The sequence below is a fragment of the Labrus bergylta genome, chromosome 22 (genome assembly GCF_963930695.1).
Source record: "Labrus bergylta chromosome 22, fLabBer1.1, whole genome shotgun sequence".
Classification (NCBI taxonomy): domain Eukaryota; kingdom Metazoa; phylum Chordata; class Actinopteri; order Labriformes; family Labridae; genus Labrus; species Labrus bergylta.
In genome coordinates this window covers 4,784,643-4,805,019 of record NC_089216.1, presented here as the reverse complement: position 1 = coordinate 4,805,019, position 20,377 = coordinate 4,784,643, and the positions used below count along the sequence as shown (strand labels likewise).

General features: G+C 38.7%; 2 protein-coding genes across 2 annotated transcripts; both read right to left on the bottom strand.

Annotated features, from left to right (window-relative positions):
• Positions 1-7,541: 7,541 nt before the first annotated feature.
• Positions 7,542-12,186, bottom strand: LOC136177392 (macrophage mannose receptor 1). The gene is made up of 6 exons (XM_065950530.1): positions 12,156-12,186; positions 10,353-10,688; positions 9,467-9,823; positions 8,493-8,584; positions 7,964-8,081; positions 7,542-7,767 (listed from the first exon to the last, which is right to left on the bottom strand). The coding sequence occupies exons 2-6, from the start codon at positions 10,588-10,590 to the stop codon at positions 7,760-7,762; spliced, it is 813 nt and encodes a 270-aa protein (XP_065806602.1). The 5' UTR covers positions 10,591-10,688; positions 12,156-12,186; the 3' UTR covers positions 7,542-7,759.
• Positions 12,187-14,094: 1,908 nt separating this feature from the next.
• On the bottom strand, positions 14,095-20,154 carry LOC136177391 (secretory phospholipase A2 receptor-like). The gene is made up of 8 exons (XM_065950527.1): positions 20,030-20,154; positions 19,864-19,902; positions 18,402-18,773; positions 17,169-17,507; positions 16,828-16,881; positions 16,420-16,508; positions 16,240-16,330; positions 14,095-14,371 (listed from the first exon to the last, which is right to left on the bottom strand). The coding sequence occupies exons 1-8, from the start codon at positions 20,061-20,063 to the stop codon at positions 14,334-14,336; spliced, it is 1,056 nt and encodes a 351-aa protein (XP_065806599.1). The 5' UTR covers positions 20,064-20,154; the 3' UTR covers positions 14,095-14,333.
• Between the last annotated feature and the right edge of the window lie 223 nt (positions 20,155-20,377).

The window sequence follows — 20,377 nt, the reverse complement described above, 5'->3', positions numbered from 1 at the left end:
AAAACAATAACAAAATATGACGTCGAGGCTCCGAGTGAACTCAGCACTGGCTTTATAAGCACTGAGGTAATAAGAAGCTTCACCAGGGCAGAGCTGGAGACAACGGAAAGAGAGAAGGGACAAACAGCAAAGATAAAAACATACAGTCGTAACACTAAGTAGAAATGGATAAAAAAAGCATTTATGAACTGTTTAGTTGTGTATAACTAAGCCAGCAGCAGACCTTATTTTCCGGGTGAATTCCTGTCTTGTTGCCTCACATGGTTGTGACTTGTTTTCTCTGAATTCTGAGTTTGAAGTCAGAATTATGAGGGTAAAAAACAGAACAAAAAAATAAAATTGTGGTATCTTACAGTCTTTAATAAAGCGTTGGTATTTTCAGAGGGGGAAAAAAGTTCCAAGCTTGAAAAGTTCAAGTAAACGCACCACGAACAATACACTTTTTTTATCACATCAGAAGTTTAGTATTTTATTTTATTTTACGTTGTAACCATTATGTGCAAGAGTGGCCGACATAAGTTATCAGTGTCATATCTTTGTAAGACCATGTAGTTCCCGCATCAACATCAAAATAACACTTTCAAAAAGACATGACAGGAGTCAAAATGTTGATGTGATTAACAAATCTCAGAAAAATACAAGCGTGTTAGGATTTCTCTTTTTGCTTACTTTTTCATCTTGGCACAAGATTTATTTAAGCATCCTCTCATATCAGATAAATATTACAGGTTAAAAAAACATTAATAGATTTTATGTTGCCTATTTAACCTTGTCTCGATACATCTTCCGCATGATGTCAAATCACTGCATCATTATGGTCTACGAAATGACTTTATAATGTTTTCTTTTCCTGACTTAATGTGTGGCTAAGATATGATGAAATGGAAGTTGTTAGCATTACGATAACTACCAATCAGATGTGAATATCTTATTTATATTCATATTATTCTGTTAAAAAAAGATGGCTTGAACATCAACATCCGACTCCAGCTGATCATACGTCAAGTAGTATAGATGCTGAAATGTAGAAAATAATGCAAAACACCAAGGCACCTTTCGGCATCAATTTAGTTTAATTCACAAAAAAATCTCAAAATCATTGTTATTTGATTAAAAAAAGCTATAAATGATTTCCAATTACATGCATTTCATTCATTTTCACAATATGATTCTTCAAAGGATAACATTGATCTATGTCACAATACACAGAACAGATTAGAACAACCAATAAAACCAAGAACAAAGATGTATAAATACGAATAAGTCGAATAGACTCTATAAAGGAAAGTTACCTCTGTGAAAAAGTAAGTTTATCTAAGGAGAAAAAAACTTGACTAAATATTTGAACTGAACAAAGTTTCACTACTCTTTTCTCCCAGCAGCATGCTGTACCTAAGACGATTTAACTCCACCTCTTTGGCCCAAGTAAATATATTACAGCAACTACTGAATGGGTTCCCATGTAATTATTAACAGAATAATAGGGTTAAGCCGAACCAACTAAAATCAAGTTTAAATAAGAAATGCACTTACATCGATAAAAAGTTACATCTCTATTAAAGTGCCAAAGTGTTCAACATCTGAAGTATCCCTGCCCCATCACATCTGGACATTTCCACCCCCCCCCGAAGACAACTGGACCCTTAATGGTTAAGCCAAGATAGAAACGGCTCTGCGCTGAACCATATGATTCAACCTTAGTTGGAACCCAAATCCCTCCAAGAAAAACAGACATTTGCTGGCCTGTTTCCTGTGGAGGTGTGAGCTCAGTCCTAACTGGAAGAAGGATGTCTTGTATCTCTGAGACTTGCCACACTGTCCCTTTGCTCCACAAGTCATTGATCCGGTTCCATTTCTTCTTTTTTCTGTTGTGTTGTCTATCAGCTAGCTCAGCATCGACCTTTCTCTCCACAATAGCGTCCAACCTTGATTTGTGAATCCACTTGCTCAGTCCAGAGCCCTTTCCCAGAAAAAAGAGAGGCACAAGGTATCGACCTCGGAGGTACTTGGCATACCCAACTCTCTCAAATGCTTTCTCCATGAATGTGATGTGTTGTTGCAGATCAGGTCCAATCATCACGTCAAGCGACAGTTGTGCAGGCTCTCCTTCTGATTCCTGTTCCTCATTTCTGTCCTCATCCTCCCAGGTCTCGTTGTCTGACCCGTTGTCCTCTGTTGCCGGTTGTTCCACTTCCTCATCCTCTTCTTCAACCAACTGAGGATGTTCCTCAGGCCAAAACAACAGCAGCACCAAAAGGTAAAACTCAGGTCTTCTACGCCCCACTTCAGTGCCCAAGAATCTGAACAGAACGGTCTGGAGTTCATTCACAGGAGTGAGTCTCGGGGAGTTATGCATCTTGTTGCTCAAGATGATATTTGAGAGAATGTACCTCCCAGCTGCTTCGACATCTCCAACATCTGCCTCATAGGTGGTTCTCAAATCGTCGCAGATTGCTTCTAAATCAGCAGTGGTTTCCTGCGCCTCGGTGAACCCGGCGCGTCTTCCCATTGACGTGAACAGGCCGTGATTCAAACGCTCCAGGAGGCCTGGAAAGCTGGTGGAATCCGCTGCATCTTTTCTGGTATAGTGTTTGTAGCAGAGAGCAACGTCTTCCCAGAAGTAGTGCGGCTCTAAGGTTGTCTCGTCGGGCTTGGAGTAGCCAAGGTACCATTCAAAAAAGCCAAATTTGGCTTCAACTTCAATTCTCCACTTGCGGAGATTTGTCTGTCGAGGGTCTATCCTTTGGAGTTTCTCAAAGGCTATCTTTGCCACTTGGAGGAAGCCAAAACGTCCTCTGTTATTAAATGTTTTTGAAATGTTTACGATGTCCGCTGAATCTATCTGCCCTACTTCTTTGTCAGCTTTTGTTCCCACATCTTTAAACACCGTCAAGGCCTCTCGAGCCATGTCTAAGATTTTCTTCTGTTGATTGGCTGTCCTCAGTAAACGGTTCTTGTAAACCTGGCCAAGAGTGTCAGCCACATAAGAGTTGTTTGGAGCTCTGCTAATGGCTGTCTTTGCCCAAGTTTCAGCTCTGGTATAGTCCTCAATCTTTATGTAATAGAAACGGGAAAGAGTTTGGGGATAGACGTGGTTCTGTCTCATTATATCTGATGCGGTTTTCAAGACAGAGATAGCGTTGTGAAAATTCTCCTGCTCACATATATCTTCAACAAACCGTGAGAACTTCTCTTGGCCATTTTTTCCCATTTCTCTCTTGGTCAGTAAATCTTTGATGAACTGTACTGTTGTTGGTTGGGCCTCATCTCTGCAGAGTAAATCCATGAATGTCTTCACAATATTACTCCTTGAAATTCCTAAGTCAGTGAGTAGCTTCAATACTATATTTGTAAACAGTGGTTCAATGCAAATGTGGTCAGGGTTTGGACTGGATGTGTTTATGAAGTTGATAAAAGGCACCATTCTTTCTTCAAAGGGGGGACTTCCATGGATGGGATCAGGAGGTCCAAGGATCTTTTGACACTCAGACATCAGAAGAAAGGACCCAGGAATGTAGGTGTTCAGCAGCACCAGAAAAGAGAACAGTTTCGTGTTGGTGGAGTTTAGGTTTTGACTCACATAAGGTCTGAAATCACCAAGAAGGTGCACAAGCGAAGCAATACATTCCTCCAATGTCATCTGTTCACCATCTGAAGAGGTTCCATCTCCGCTGTCAGATGACAAAGTTTCTGTTGAGTTGTGATCCATTTTTTGTCTTCACTTCTTTAAAAAGGCAAACAACCCTAAAGAGATGATAAAAAACAGAGCCATGTCAAAGGAGGAAAAAGAGAGCAAGATAGTGATAAGTGGAGCTGATAGTAACATTTTAATATAAAGGTAAATGACTGAATGCTGCACTGGCTCTTTTTCAGTAGATCACAATTTTCAAAGGTATACATGACATCTTTTAAAGAGGACATATAATCCCCCTTCTCTACCTTTTCAAACAGTCCCCCTGTGGTCTAAATGAAACATCTGTGCTGTGGTCAAAATATAACATGAATCAAGCACCAGAGGAGGTTTGTGACCCTGTATAAACCAGCTCTCTCAGAACGCTCCGTTTTGGTGTGTGTGTCTCTTTAAATGCAATGAGCTTCCCCCTCAACCCCCCTGCTGGCGACCGGTGCCTACGAGTTCAGCTTGGAAAAACATGGCTCCTGGAGACAACACAGGAGGGGAGGGGATTTTTTTTTTTTTTTTTACCAGAATCCCACTGTGATGTCACAAGGAGAGCAAATTTGAAACGGAGCATTTTTCTCTGTGTTGTAAGACTTATGCAGACCCCAAATAAAATACTGGATGGATTTATTTCACATTTTGTGGGTCAGTAGACACTCAGGTTACCCAAATATATGTTCAAAAACATTTTAGAAGTAGATTTTTAATAATACGATAATAAAACATGTAAAAAAAAAAAAACATCCCCATAGTCCAGCACAGACATAAAAGTGGCAGAAACCTTTTCTTAAGCCGTTTTCACATATGCACTCTGGATAATATCTAGATATTTACAGGAGGACTTCTCCGGAGATTCTCCCGACCTAGCCGTTCACATATGCTCCTCACAGCGGGGGACTTTCCCTGTCAGAGGGGAGGGGGGCCGCGGGGGACTTCCCGAGGTAAGACATAAACATAAACAAGTACATAAACAACGCGGAAGTAGCGGCCGAAGCAACAGAGTCCACTACACGACGTTATAATGAGAATATTTGCCTTTATATCAATGCTATGTGTAATCCAATGGAATGACAACATCCACAAAAGAGAGGAGAACAACATACTGACCAACAGAAAACAGAATGCAGACGTTTAATTACATGCACGGAGATCGTAGAGGTCGCGTGCAGACACTTTAGGCAGTCACTGTATATAAACGTCAAGTTACAAAATACTAGGGGTCTGGCCGGAGAAACTCCGGGTAAAGTCGGCGCGAAAAATACGGCTGTTTGTGTTCACACATAGCCTAAAGTACCTCTGGGTAGCCAAATCTCCGGAGTTCTTCAGGAGATTTCCGTACGTGTGAAAAGGGTTTTAGATTCAAAAGAGAGGCGGGATTTGATTCTACAACCTCAGTTTTCATTTTTAACCTTTTTACCAGCTGCTGAATGTGAGGTGTAAAAGAGAGGGACTCGTCAATTAAAATACCAAGATATCTGTATCTGGAAACACACTTAATGTGTGTACCATGAGAGGGGAGATTGAAAGGAGGTAAAATGGTTTAGATTTTGGATTAGACAACGTCATGATTTGGTTTTGTCTGCATTTAAATCAAGTTTTAAGTCATAAAAAAACAACCTTGTAGCTGCATATATGACGTGTGTAAACTTGTTTCATTATTATTTGTAACAGATGATTTCGTGAATCATTTTGCTGAAGGCCTTTTTGGTTAAACAGAAAGTGAAGAAACAAAAAGTGTTTCACTGATTTGACTCATGGTGACTTATGAAAGAGTTTCTTTGATTCCCTGAATGCCTAAATGTTTATTTTATTCATGGTTAAAAACTGATTTGAACATGTAGCAATGCTTAACTTTCTGGATAACCATGTTAAAGATTACAGTACGTTAATAAGTCATTCATTCTGAATGAGATTTTGAATGTGCTCTGATGTGGGTTCAGAGAGTGGAATGCTGGAAATCTTGAAATTCATGATATTTATCTGCATGATGAAGCCACAAGAAGAGTTTCCTCTTCCTCATTCCTTCCTCTTTTGTCTAACCTATAAAATTAGAAGTTATCTGAACTCAGCATTATAATTTAAAGGTGCACTGTAAAAAATAAAAAATCCTGTTTATTTTACAGATTTTTACTTTTGAATGATGGGAAAATAATGATAAAATTACAAAAGTAAATTGTGACTTATGTAAACATAATTTTAGATTTTATTTTTTACGTCATGTGCATTTCTTTCCTGAAACATTTTTTTATTAAACCTTAAAATACACAAAATCCCAATTAAAATTAAAGTTGCAAAGTGTATTTTAATTACAGAAAATTGCTGTATTTTTTATTAGATACCTTTTAGAAAACAAATGTACAAGATGCAAAACATTTTTACGAGCGCTTAAACTAATTTAAAAACAACAGAATTTCATAGAGGAGGAAAAGTACCAAATGTCTGAAGTGATTCAATGGGTGAGTTAGTTTTGGCAGAAAGACTCTGCGAAATGTGTCAAACTGAGTTTATGGTGACTAAATGAGGTTTTGTCTGTTTTGTTGAACCCACCTGAGACAGTTAATGCAGTCTTCAGTCCAAACAAACAAATTGACCGCTCACTAAATCACTTCCAGCACATTCCCTTTCCAGAAAGATTCTTTACTTTGTACATTTTTCGCAGCGCTTTTAAAAATGTTTCACATCTTGTAAACTTGTTTTCTAAAATATAACTTTGTTTTGTCCTAGATATTTTTTCAGTAATTTATTGGATCCCCAGCTAGCAAAATATTACAGGTTTTTTTTTTTTACAGTGTGGGATTTATGATTATCTCATAATGAAAGCAACAAAATTGAACAATAAAGTGATGACTTGTGGATTTATCAGCATTACATTGTGTGTGTGTGTGTGTGTGTGTGTGTGTGTGTGTTTCCTTTGTTCCCTGTAATCTCGATGCTACTTCAAAAAATCCTCATAAATAAAGTATTGTTCATGTTTTCTCTCTTTGCATTATTTTGTCATTTTCATTATGTGGTTATGATTATCATTTTCTTAAATTTCTACTTCTCTTTATGTAGTTTTTAGATCAAGATTACTGAAATGTTTTTTTTTTTTTTTTTTTTTTTTTTTTTAAATGATTATCTAAAATTCCTAATGAAGCTTACATAAAATCATATCAGCAGCCACAAACCAGCATGAAGGTAACGTTATAGGTAAAAAACAGTAAAACACCGTTATCTACACTGCAGGTTAAAATCCATCAAACACAAATAAAAACTGTACATGCAAATCTTCTTACCTGTTTGAGTTCCAGCCGGTGTGTGGGTGACCTATGAGTCCGAGGCAGTTTATTTATTAGCAGATTTTAGGCACGCCCTTTGCATTATGTAAATCTGTATCTATTGTGCTTATCTCATTGTGCTGAGTTTCTGTGGTGATACAGCATATAATTACAACATAGGCTCTATTGAGTGCGTCATTAGTAATAACTTTAATGCCACGTGCTGGAAGGACAAGATGCCATTCCATTGTTAATACAAGTTTACACAGAGATGAAGACAGCAGTCACTTCACTGGAATCTTCTGGTTTCCCATAATACTAACTTCCTTATACTTAATTTTTAGTCACACCTTGAAACACAAAACACAACTTAACATTCGAGTTAGATTAACGAAGAAATGAAAGTAAAGTCTCTCTGCTTCATCACTGCACAGGTGGGAATATAAATATTCTCCTTATACCTGAATGTGTATCACGCGCTTACAATATCAACCTGCATTTCTTTTGTTTTTAGTCTTTCAATCAGTTTACATTTCTTATCAACAGGAGTGAGTACATGTAAATGTAAATCATGTGTATGGGAAGTTTAACCAAATGAAAAGCTGACACCTTAAACCACTTCTTTATTCTTTATTCACTGACCTTCATGAGACAGTTTTATACGTCAACACAACATATTTTATAAGATGATACGTTTACGACTTCTTATGATGCAGATTCAAACATTTATCAAATGAAGTTAAATACAGTGTTACAATGGTCTAACATAAGAATTCCTCCTGCCAGTTGATTTGAATCAAAAAGGTGTTCCTCTGCTCAACAGTCAGCATCCTCTAATGAGAAAATATCATAATTAAATGACTTGTTTTAATGCAGAAAAAAATCATCTTTTTTTTATTTGAAGTAAGAGTGTTGACACCCTTCAAAACCTTCCTAATCTATTTCGACCGATTCACCAACATGTTCTTCATGTGTGTTAAAAGTCGAAGGTTTTGCATGACATTGAGGATTAGGAAGCGAGTCTCACCCGTCTCTGCGACCTCCTCCTTCAACTCCTCATAGTATTGGAAGACTTGTCCATGTCGGTCACTTCTCCAACTTAAAGTGAAGTCGTCCACCGACCGGAGTCTTAGGCGCGCCTCCAACTTAGAGAAGAAACCAGCGTTACAAAACACACAGCTTCATTTTCTACGTTCATGCTGACAAGCTAAACCCAGAGGCGCTGCTTGTCAACAGGCAAAGCGGGGCAACTGCTTATGGGCCCCCGGACCAGTAGGGGGCCCTATTAAAATTTGCACTTTTTGCAATGTCGGTAGGAAACCTCCCTAAGGGGGCCCCGTCTGACAGCACTCAGGAAGTAATCTTTGATTTTTGATACATTTCAATAAAGTTTTTAAAAATCTGTATTGATTCTTCTTCTTGTTTTTTGATAAAGGAGGCAGGTAGTATACTTTTACCATGATTGTGGCTACAGGTCAAAGCAGCGACTGAAGTCCCATTCCCCCTTAAATTCAGATGCATTTGAAATATACAGAGTGATCTGCATTCTTTAGTACCTCTTTCAGGAGAGCGTCCCGTATTTTTGAGTCTGTCAGGTTCAAATCTGAGCGCACCATCATCCTCATCACCATCTTCTTTACTTTGAGACCTGCAGAATCCAGGCAAAGTCAGTGATCGGTTAATATTTACACTTGATTCAGTTTTGATTTAGCAATTTGCCACTTCCCTCCCCAACAGCTTTCTACAAACATCTGCTGTTCACCCCTTGGTATTTTCCAAGTACAGTGGATTTTTAGTGGTTTTCCTAAAAACTGCTGCCTGCTATGTAGGAGCTGATTTGAAGGACAAGTAAACCAAATACGTGATAGCAAATAAAAGGTGCATGAAACTCATGAGTGCTAATCTTTTGGGTTATAAATGTCTACATGGCACAACTCTTTCATAATAAATAAATGTTGAATATGAACACATAAGGTATGGTATGTTCTAGGGCTGGGTGATATGGACCAAAACTCATATCTTGATATTGATTAGCTGAATGGCGATACTCGATATATATGGATATGTATTTTATTAACAGTGAAAACACATGGAAAATAAACTACCTGTTTGGGAATTTAAAAAGTAATATTATAAAATAAAAATGTTCCTTAAATACAATAAAAGAGAGAGAGAGGAGGAGCAGAGGGAGAGACAGTCAGTCATCATCAGTGAGATGAGAAAAAGGTGACCTGGCACCTCTGTAACGTTATTTTAATGCAACATAAACTATATCGATATGAACAATATTGTCTTACCCTATATCTTGTTTGAAAATGTATCGATATATCTTAAAAACTTGATATATTGTCCAGCCCTAGTATGTTCTATAAAAAAGGCAATACCTATGGCTTAATGCTTTATTTCTGTTACTAAACTCTTCTATTCTAGATGTTAAAGTTTTAACCAACGATCAAATTGCGATTGAAATGGAATGAAAGGTTTGCTAACAAGTCACTAAAGTTATTCAACTTTCTAATCAGATACTCACCACCCTGACAGATGAATGTGTTCTCCTGGTTACACTGAGCGTCGACCCAGCGCCCCTTGTAAGGAACTGAAAATGCAGCGCAGTTTTCCCGATCCGGCTTGTAAACCAGCCAGTTCCTGAAGGAGTTTTGACTTCCGTCGGCCCACATCCAGGTATCACTGAACAGACCGATCCACACTTTTTTTTCCAGAATGATGCTTCCATACCATGTTTTGATTATCTGGATGACATCAGCCATATCCTGCTCGCTCTTGATGTAGGCCATGTCAGTGTGCTCACTTCGGCACAGCTCCAGACTGTAAGCCCAGCTTCGTGCATCAGAATAATAAACATACCTTTTGTCACCATTGATTTGACCTAAAGAGACAAACGGAAAAAGAGACAGCAGCAAAAATTGAAGAAAGTCAACGGGAGATACAGGGTAAGGAAGAAGAACAAAAAAATCTACAAATAAATTGCTTTGGATGGATGAGATAAAGAGCTTTCACACATGCACAAAACTTCAGAAAAACTCCTGATATTTCCAGCACAAACAGCACATTTTTGTTTTTCCTACTTTACCACCACTATTCACAACATTTACAATGTAAGGAAACGGGAGGCTTGTTTTTATACTCTGTAATAAATTCTTTATTTTTAAGATTTTAAAAGAGACATTTCTCGATAGACAAAAAGCCCCCGTCAAATAATGCGCCCTGTACTGCACAGAGTTGCAGCTTAGCACGCACGTCTCGATGGGTAGCACGATCCCATAGAATGCCAGGGACTTCCGGGGGTTAAATTCGTACGTGGTTGTCATGGTTACAGCAACAGTTAAAAAACTTAAAAAGACTGCGCCTACTGTATAGGTTTTTTTTCGTAATAGTAACACGAGTCTTCGACTCACGTTCATAGCACACGCAACCTTTTGTGTCTTCGCAGGATAGATCGTTCCAGCCGCCTTTCTCAGATAGCTCCACGCACCATTCATCACCCGAAGGTTCACCGCCATTCCACTTGTAAAACGACGCTGGGCCGCTGCCATCCGACCACATCCACCTGCGAGCACCTCCTTTCTGAAGCCCGATCCAGCTGTAGGTCCAGTCATGGCCCAGCACCGTCAGCAGCTCGTCGTTGTCGTCCATGTTGCCGACGGTGGCGAGGTCGGTGTACTTCACCCTGCAGAACTTCTGAGCGTCATACCAGCTCCGGTGGCTGTTGATGAGGTGGTATTGCTGAGATGCTTTTGGGCAAAAAAAAGTTGGAACATTTTCATCACATTGTGTTGCCAACAATGAGGCGCCGCCCGCAAGCTAGTTCAGGCAGTCGCCTCGAGCTGCTCTGATTTCACACCTGACATGCCTCATTCTCAACAATCACCTGACAACACCTCCTTCCAATTAGCGACCTATTTAAAGCCTTTATATGCGATTTTTCAATATTCAATGTAATAGAAATCAAGTATATCCTCTGAAAATAACTCTGTGAGTCATAACTGTCTACAATGGGTGTAACACCAGAGTCCCACTGTCTGTGATGTTTTCAGAGTTTTTCAAGTCCTATCTTCTGTTTGTTTACATCGCCGAGACGGCCGGCCAACTCCTCCACTCGTGAATAAAAGTTGTTTAATTGAGGGACTAGAGAAAAGAAGAATAACATACTGTACTCACTGCTTAACTGTGTTTCTAGATCACGCTCATTTCAGGTAAATTTACATACAGTGTGAAGAGACGAGCATAATAAAGATCGCTAGCATTAGCATGCTAACACAACAATGCACCGCGAGTTGTTTTGGTTTCATGCTGGTGCTCAAGGGCGACATCTGCTGGATCAAAAAATCGCATATAAAGCCTTTTAAGCTGCAAGATTTCCTGTCTCTCCCTTCTGGTCTGTCGTTTTCAGCTCTGACCTGAACCAGTACTGAACTCTCGCTCAGCCTCACCCCCCACCCCAGCATCCACCTGTAGGCTCCGACTGCGGGGGTTTAAGATATCATCCCATAACTCCTCAAATTTCAGCATGTAAATTTAAACTGTGAGGAGTGATGAGGTCGAAGCCTAAACGGCAAACACAAACTTTTGTGGTTTCTCAACTGGTCTAGCCTAAGGAGCCACCACCAACAACCAAAATTTCAAATTTTCAAACAGTCAGATTTATTGAATGAAAACCAGTGCAGTTTGGACAGAACAAAGAGAAAGAACAAAAACAATTTCCAGTCACATGTTGACGACCCACTAAAACCGCCTCTGCGACCCACTTTTAGGTCCCGACCCACCAGTTGAGAAACCACTGTTTTAAACGATACAAACGTTTTAGGTTGTCTGATTGAAATCAAAATGAACAACACCAAGAAATGTTCAAACAAAAGTTGTTTTATAATGTAAAACCTCATCTACTCCCATTGACTTTACTCATGCCATGCTGTGATTTTAAAATACTTCAGTTTGTCTTTTTATCGCTCGAATCTGAAAGGTTCTGATCTCATCAATGATGTGAATGAAATCTGTGTCAATGGATGGTTACATGCAAAAGGTGCCAAATTCAAAATGTGACTCTTTTAACGCAACAGCATCTTCCAAATATCTTGCATATTCACAATTTGTCCACATTAATGTTCATTGGAAAGCTTCTAAGACCAATGTCACAAGTATTTACCTACGACTTAAAAAAAATAATAATTAGGACATGTTTCTCATGAACAGATACGTACTTAGCTGAGTGGTCCTCTGAAACAAGAAGAGAAGACCTGTGGACAAAAGCAAACTGTGGTAGTTTCATCTTTTATCGTACATTAGTGTCAATAGAATTTAAAACCAATCAGCTGCAGTAAATCATTTACTGAGCTTACCAATTAAGGGTATAGTCCAATGTAACCACGCCATTTCTCTGAGTCAGAAGAATACAAATGAAGTTACACATCTTTTTATTTTAGTGTTGTTTTAGACTTCACACACTGAGCACTTAACTTTAAGAAAAGAATAATCAACATCCAGTTATCACATAACATCAGACTGCATGATTTGCGTGGTTGTATACGATATACAGCATGGAGGATTTTTACAAAAAGTAAAAAACAAAATTGTTAACATGAACCTACCTGTCTTGTTGTTGAGACCTCTAAGGACTAACCACACCAAGAAGTCCACGAAGTACGATGGGGGGGAAATTTGTGGAAATTTGTGTTACTTTTCATGTTTTATGCAAAAACCTCGGCCAGCAGTGAGGAAGACACGAGCGGATTTGGTTACCAATGGTCCTTCAGCAGCAGCTGGTCAAACAAGCTTCTTTGGTTCCTCACCTTTGTGTTGTTTTGTGTCGGCATTACTTTGCTAGTGTTATTTTATTTATTTATTTTTACATATACTTTATTTATTCATGAGGAAATGGATGTTTGTAGGTAAAGAGTTCCACAACTTTGGTCCTGCAATGTAAAAAGCGCCATCCCTGTTGCACTTTGTCCTGATCTAGGTATTGACAGAAGGTTTTGGTCAGATGAACTTAGATCTCTTACAGGCTGATATGGGGACAGGAGATCTGAGAGGTAAGCTGGGGCAAATCCATTTAATGCGGTGAACACAGCCAACAGTATTTTAAAATCAATCCTCAGTGTAAGGGGCAAGAATTGGAGTGATTTGATCCCTCCTTTTTGACCGTGTTAGGACTCTGGCTGCTGAATTTAGTATGAGCTGAAGATGGGATAGCCATGACTGAGTGCTACCAACTTAAAGTGAATTATAGTAACCGATGCGAGTGGATCTAAATGCATATCCACTCGGAGAGCTCAAAGGCGCCTCGGCAGTACTCAGGAAGTGTCCTGGCCCCTCTCCAGCTACCAGACCACCTTCCATGTTTTGGCCCAAACCGGGAAAACATTTCTTTAAAGTCAGAAAACTTTGAATTACCCCAAATCTAATTGTTTAAAAAATAAAAATAAATAAAAATATGCTTCTTTCTTTTATTTTCTTTGAACTTAACTATACCCCTTTTCTTTTTTTCAGAATTATTGAGAAAATGAATTTTTCACACACACAAAAAAACCAAATCAATCTTCAAAAACTCATTTTGTGGTCTAAATAGTCACATTAATGTTCTCTCCTACCTGAGAAAAAAAAAACTTTTTCGCATTTTCAACTTCACGCGCACTCCTAAAGTTAAATGAAAATAATCCAATGCAGTGTGATTTAAAATCCGGTCAAACTTTCTATGTATTCAGACAAACAAAATGCAAATAAAAAACATTTCCAATAATTTGTGCGGAGAGGCATGATCAGTGTTATGAAAGGGAAACCCAAAATTAAATAAAACAGTTCTTAGTTTAAAAGCTAAATTAATTTAAAAAGCCATTTTACAATAAAATCAAAGTGCCTTCATGATCCTTCAATCTCCGCTGAATGTCCTTGACTTGTTGTCTTCTCTGCTAATAATCTATTTGATTAAACAAACACTCACAAAGTCCTTTGCTAAGTGTGTTTGAGTTACGTTTTGGGGGGATAACAATGCCCCCCGCCCCCTTACAATTACGTATACAATATACAAGAAAGCAGGAAAGTGTACAATGAGCACACATATTATTGAATTATCTGCATAGAACAATCATATAAAAGAAGCCAAAAAATACCAGTGATTAAAGATTATTATTATGTCTTTATTAATCAAGAGGTACTTATAATGAAAAAGATAAATACATAATTACTTCAACAAATTCTGCCAATTCCAAGGAATTGTATCCGGTTTGTAAGCCAAAAATTCAACAAATATAATAACTACTTCAAGTATTTTAGAAATTAAAACCATCAATTGTTTGCTAACAGGGGAAATATACGTTGTTTTATTTTGATTAATATATTCCCAACTCTTCCCTGTAGTTCAATTTGTTTTTAAAGACGTCTCAGTTGAGTTTCTTCTTCATTTCTTCTCCACCTTCATCTGTTGGCAAAACAAACACAGCAGGTTTTTATCACGAGGAAGACGGCACCATTAGCTCTTTAAGATAAGATGGTGACCATTATGACCAAGAAATAATACCCATTTTGCCTTTGATTATAAATGTTTAAAAATGCAGAAAATTGCATATGAATTGCAAAAAGATAAATACATAATTACTTCAACAAATTCTGCCAATTCCAAGGAATTGTATCCGGTTTGTAAGCCAAAAATTCAACAAATATAATTGTGTATTATTTCTTGGTCATAATGGTCACCATCTTATCTTAAAGAGCTAATGGTGCCGTCTTGCCCCGCCAAAACATTACAGGGGCGTCATGCAAGCCAAAAGTCCTGTGGGGGGCTAAGATAGTGGAGTCAAGGGTTCCTTCTTGGAAAAAATGGGAATAAAATGCAATTTGCAATTCATATGCAATTTTCTGCATTTTTAAACATTTATAATCAAAGGCAAAATGGGTATTATTTCTTGGTCATAATGGTCACCATCTTATCTTAAAGAGCTAATGGTGCCGTCTTGCCCCTCTAAAACATTACCCTCCCAGATTACAGGCCTGCTCGTGGTACCTACAGTCTCTAAAGCCCTGTTTCCACGAAGCGGTCCGGTTTGGTTCAGTACATTTTGATACAGTTCGGTATGGTAAACCCTGAACTTGCTTGCGTTTCCACAGCCAACCGTACCTTTATTTAGTAAGCGGAGTGTAAGCCAGATGGAGATAGCTGCGTCAGCTATGTAATAATGTGACATCATAGCAGCCCAACACAATGTAGCCCGTTATGAATTAAGTTAAACGTTCAAGAAGAACAAGGACGGAGTAAACAAGGGACACCTTTAGGGTTGGATTGGTACCCTTGGCACACCAACAGAAGGGTACCAAAAAAGTAGGACAGATCCCTTATTTTGATACCATTACCTACTTTTGACTGTGGAGACGTCAATAAATGGGTACCTTACCGAATCAAACTGGACCGGACAGCTTGGTGGAAATGGGGCTTAAATGTAGTATGGAAGGTAGATCCTTCAGTTATCAGGCCCTTCTCTTTTGGAATCATCTACCAGTCAGGGTCCAGGAGGCAGACACTCTCTGTACACTTACACCCTCTAGTAGATTTAAAACACCTGCTTCTTTTTTGATAAAGCTTATAGTTTGAGGGCTGGCTCAGGTAAGGCCCAGCAAGTAATGCTGCTATAGGCCTAGACTGCCGCCTGCCGGGGGAGCTGGCACATTGAGCTCCTGTCTCTCTCTCCCTCTCTCTCTCTCTGTGCATTTACATCATATTACTGCCTGTCACTTTCCATAATGTTTCATTATGTTTCGTTTCTAACCGTACATCGTTCTGGGAGTTCCCGAGCTTCCTTGTCTCGTAGGTTCCTCTGTATTATTGGTGTGAATGGCCATACGCTTTAGACTCCCCTCCCCCACCCCTGGTCTTTATAAATTGGTTTAATGAAGAGCTAGGTATAGACCTGCTGTTGACTAAGTTATGTAGCTTACATTATTTAGGTAATATGAGTACATTTGTTACATAACACATAAACCTAAGTAACATGACATACTCGCGTTACTTTTGGTACTACATATGACCTTTAATAAACTCAAACCATTATCTTTTTCCTAAACCTAAGCAAGTTGCTTCAAAGTCTTATGCGACCCACCACATGGGATATTTAATGTGTAAAGTGGATGCTGCAAGGATGTTAAATATATCTGTCCAATTCACTCTGCACAATGACAAAAGCAATGAAACTAGTTTGATTTGGCCAGCTATATAACAGAATAGCTTTTGATGGTCATGCTTGAGGTTAATTTGATGTAAAATAATATGAACATTAGAATAAAATCTCTGGTTACCTCGCTCTGTTGGCTGTGTCTCTGCCCTCACAGACAAACTGAGCAGAGTGATGCCGGTGAATACCTGCCGGTCAATAATAGATGCTTCAAACTAAGACCCAAAACAAAATAAACTGTTAGTCTTTGGTGACACGTGAATATAATGGTCAAATGATAGCCAAAAATGTACACTGCTTGTACCTGCTGTAAGAGTTTAAGTTGGTTGGTTGGGTCTGTGAGGTCTATGTTAGTCAGCAACTTCATCTTTATCACAATCCTTCTCTGAACATCTGGAAACACAGTGGCACCATATCAATATAAGGCACCATTTATAAAGACTGTATTAACTAATAATTTCTTCATAAAGTATATTCTGATTCAGTAGATCTTCAATAAGTCATTAAAAATAACTACAGAGCATCTTGTATAAACTCCAATAGTAAACTATTTTAATTAAAGTTCTCTTTGGGCCATTTTCAAATAAAGGCAAAAAGCTCAAAAATATGTCTTTAAAAAGTGTTGATGTGCAGCTTTTAAACCTTTTTAACTGTCTACTCTAGACCATACTACAAACATGAGTTTAAACTTTTTATTATCAAGAATATTTACCTGTCCCGATGGTGGCAGGTTCAGGGATCGGAGCTGGAGTGACTTCAGTCATTTCTGAGCGAAGAAGAGAAAAGATGAAGAGTGCAAAAGAAAAAGAGTCAGCGTTGGTCCATCGATTGTCTGTGAAGGTTTTCAGTCATCCAGGTCATAGTGAATCAAAGCTTCATCTAAAAGGCAACTAGAGATAGTTGAAGCTTTTACTTTAAAGACTTTTCACCTCATGCTGAAAGAGTTTTTCAGTAACTTTTAAGCGAGTGAAAAACGTTTCCAAAACGCTGCATGTTCTTTGCGCGATGAATAGAAAGAAACAGTACAAAAGTGTCTGTTGTGTCTGGGCTTACCTAGGCACAGAAAGTTGAATCTGCTGCTACAATTCCAGTCGTCCCATCCCCCGTCTTGCATAGTAACACACGCCTGAGTGTTGTTATCGTTACTGGGCTCATATGCCAACCACTTTCTGAAAAAGGAGCTGCTGCCGTCCGACCACTTCCAGGGGACCCTGTGCAGGCCGATCCAGGCCTCCTGCACACCTATGCCCTCCTGCAGCCTGCGCTTCAGCTCCAGGTTCTCTGCCGGACTCCTCACGCTCACCAGATCTGTGTGGTGCTGCCTGCAGAAGTTTTGAGCATCAAACCAGCTCTTGTCATCGACCACCAGCACATAGTGATCATCACCACCATCTATATGGAGAAGAAAAGGAAACCATGTAAGGGGTTGTTATTGCAAAATAGAACCACAACAGGGTGAGACGACAACCGGACGCAAAGTGGCTGCTGTTTTAAACGGCTTCTGTTTTTCTAACCAATCGTGGATTTTTATCATATTAACAAAATCACTGTGTACAGCTGTACTACTAACCTACTAACTTAATGATGATGGTCTCCATATTATTGATGATGATGATGGTATTGACGATGGTTTTTGTTTGATAACGACGACTTATAAGATGGTTTCTATACTGATTAGAGCTCTCAAGAACTGCTGTCAATGTTGTGCTTTGCCTCTGGTCACTTCCTGTCAGCACCTGTGTGTCCAATCAGACTCAAAGCTGATCGTTTGCTCTTACTCACATTGTTCCCTTTTTTCTAGATCCTTGCTTGTGTTGTTCTTACTCTCTGATGTACGTCGCTTTGGAGAAAAGCGTCTGCTAAGTGAATTGTAGAATTGTAGCTGTATAACTGCCGATGACATCAGAGTACCATCTATCTGCTTAAGTGTTTTTTTCTGTGATCAAAATTAAAACATCAGTTTGACAGCCCCAGGTATCTTTTTTTTTTAATTTTAAATAAAGCAAATATCCCTTCAAATTATTATTATCAATGAAGTCTTCAGTCTCAATCAAAAGAGGTTCAATTAAAACAATTAGTCATCTACACAGCCATAAACACAGCAGCTCAACATATAATAGTCCCAATGCTTCCCACCCTGAGCGTAACATCAAAAGGGAAAATGGCCAACATGTGAATATTGTGAATATGGCACACAGATAATTAATATTTTTAATCATTCAGTTGAGTGCTCTCTTTCTATTATTGATGATAGCTTCCAATTCACATCCTGTAGGCACAGCTCACCGTTGAAACAAATGAGAGGCATTTCGATCGTGCAGCTGTTGTCCTTCCAGAAGCCCTTTTCAGTCATGGAGACGCAGTACTCGTCTGACTCTGCGTTGTCTGGCCCGTTCTCCTCCCGTTGCCTGTAATCCGGATCTAGTCCTGCGTAGAACTGCTCGCCCACCAGAGACCATTTCCAGGTGTTCACATCACCATACAGGCCGATCCAGAAGGACGTGGTCCAGTTAACGGCCATGTTGTGAATTGCGTCGACTTCCTCCTCGTTATAAATGGTGGCCAGGTCATCGTACTCGGCTCTGCAGTAGCTCTGGGCCTCAGTCCAGTTCAGCTTTAAGTTGGTGATTAGAATGTACTGATGTAAGACTCTGGAGTCTAAATTGGGAATAAAAAGGTTACTCTTTCTGCTGCCCTTGAAACACTGTTGAAAATGTGGTCGTGTATTTCCTCTTTCAGGTCATTAAAGTTTGCAAGATTTGAAAAGTTAAGAGAGAAAAAAGGATAATAAAAAAACGATATAACTGTATGGTTTTTTTTTCAGATATCATTGTTTAGAGCAGGGGTGTCCAAAGTGCGGCCCGAGGGCCATTTGCGGTCCTTGAGGGGATTTTTTGCAGCCCGTGACTTCAAATGAAGAATCAGAAGATTTTGATTAAGATCGGCACGTTATCTTATTTTTCTTTTTCATGTTAACGAGGGCTGAACAATATTCCTAAAATAGAAAATGTTCAGTAACATGTATGTTGTTGTTGTTTTATTTTGTAAACGATGAAAAAAAAATGTATGCAAAGTTTTTGCAAACAAGCAGACTGTTGTTTAACCATTTAATGACCTGAGCTTAATGCAGAAAGCTTTTCCAAAAACATGAACCTCGTCACAGCCTTGATTCTGAGAAAAAAACAAATAAAGTAAAATGAAGAAATCAAAATATTTGATTTCCTTTTATTGAAGGGTTTCTTTAGCGAGCCTTTTGATTCTGATCTACAAAGCCTTACTATTTTTTCAACTATATTTTAAAAAACAAAACCTGTGGCGATTCTAACACGACAATTTTGGCCCGCAAGAAATAAAGTTTGGACACCACTGGTTTAGAGGTTTCATTACCCAACAGTATAAAAATGTGTTCGCATCTTGACAACATGAAAATGCGGCTCACATGTATGTAAATGTGTTCATTTCTTGAATCCATTCAGATTAATGATACTGATATAAAATGTGGAATGCCAGTCACTACTAAAACTGGGCTAAAATATCTGACTTTTTCTTGTATTTACATAATAAACAGTAGTGTTGGAATTGGTAGCGAAATAGCTGTTGTTGTGGTGTAAAGCCCTTAAAATTAACGTCACCATATTTACTTAACCTTTAACCCATCAACGGTTTTTGAGTTATATGACTTCATTTCAAATCATTATCAACATTATGGTAATATTCAGAAAACTAGACAGAAAAAGTATTTTCTTACCCGTCTTGGGGATGACTGCCACAATAATTAAAAAGGTCCCTGCAAATTACATGTCAAATCCATTTTCAAGAAAAATGCGTTTAAATAAAAAAAGATTGTATTCTTTAAAAATAGATAAAACTGATTACTTAATTTTTGCAAAGTTGGTGATAAGAGGAGTACAAACCAAAGAAAAGTAGACTCTTCAAACGACCCTCCATGTTCTGCAGTAATCAGACAAAAAAAACCCAAAGAGAATTCAAATGTAGCAATATAAAAAAAATTCAAACACAGAGGTCTTGCATCTCTGTGAATGTTGCCTTACCTTCTCTGGTTGTGTCTTCAAATTGAAGAAAATTTACTCTCGAGTCTCCTTCCCTGACTCCAAGTTTGGATACTAAATGGTCCGTGACCACAAGACAGTGGTTGTGTGTTTTAGTTTTGCACTTTTGGTGAGAACGATGGTCTGTTTAAGATAGTCAGAGAAGACATGTTTGTTCAATGTGAGAACATGTCTACAGCTCAGCATGCTCCC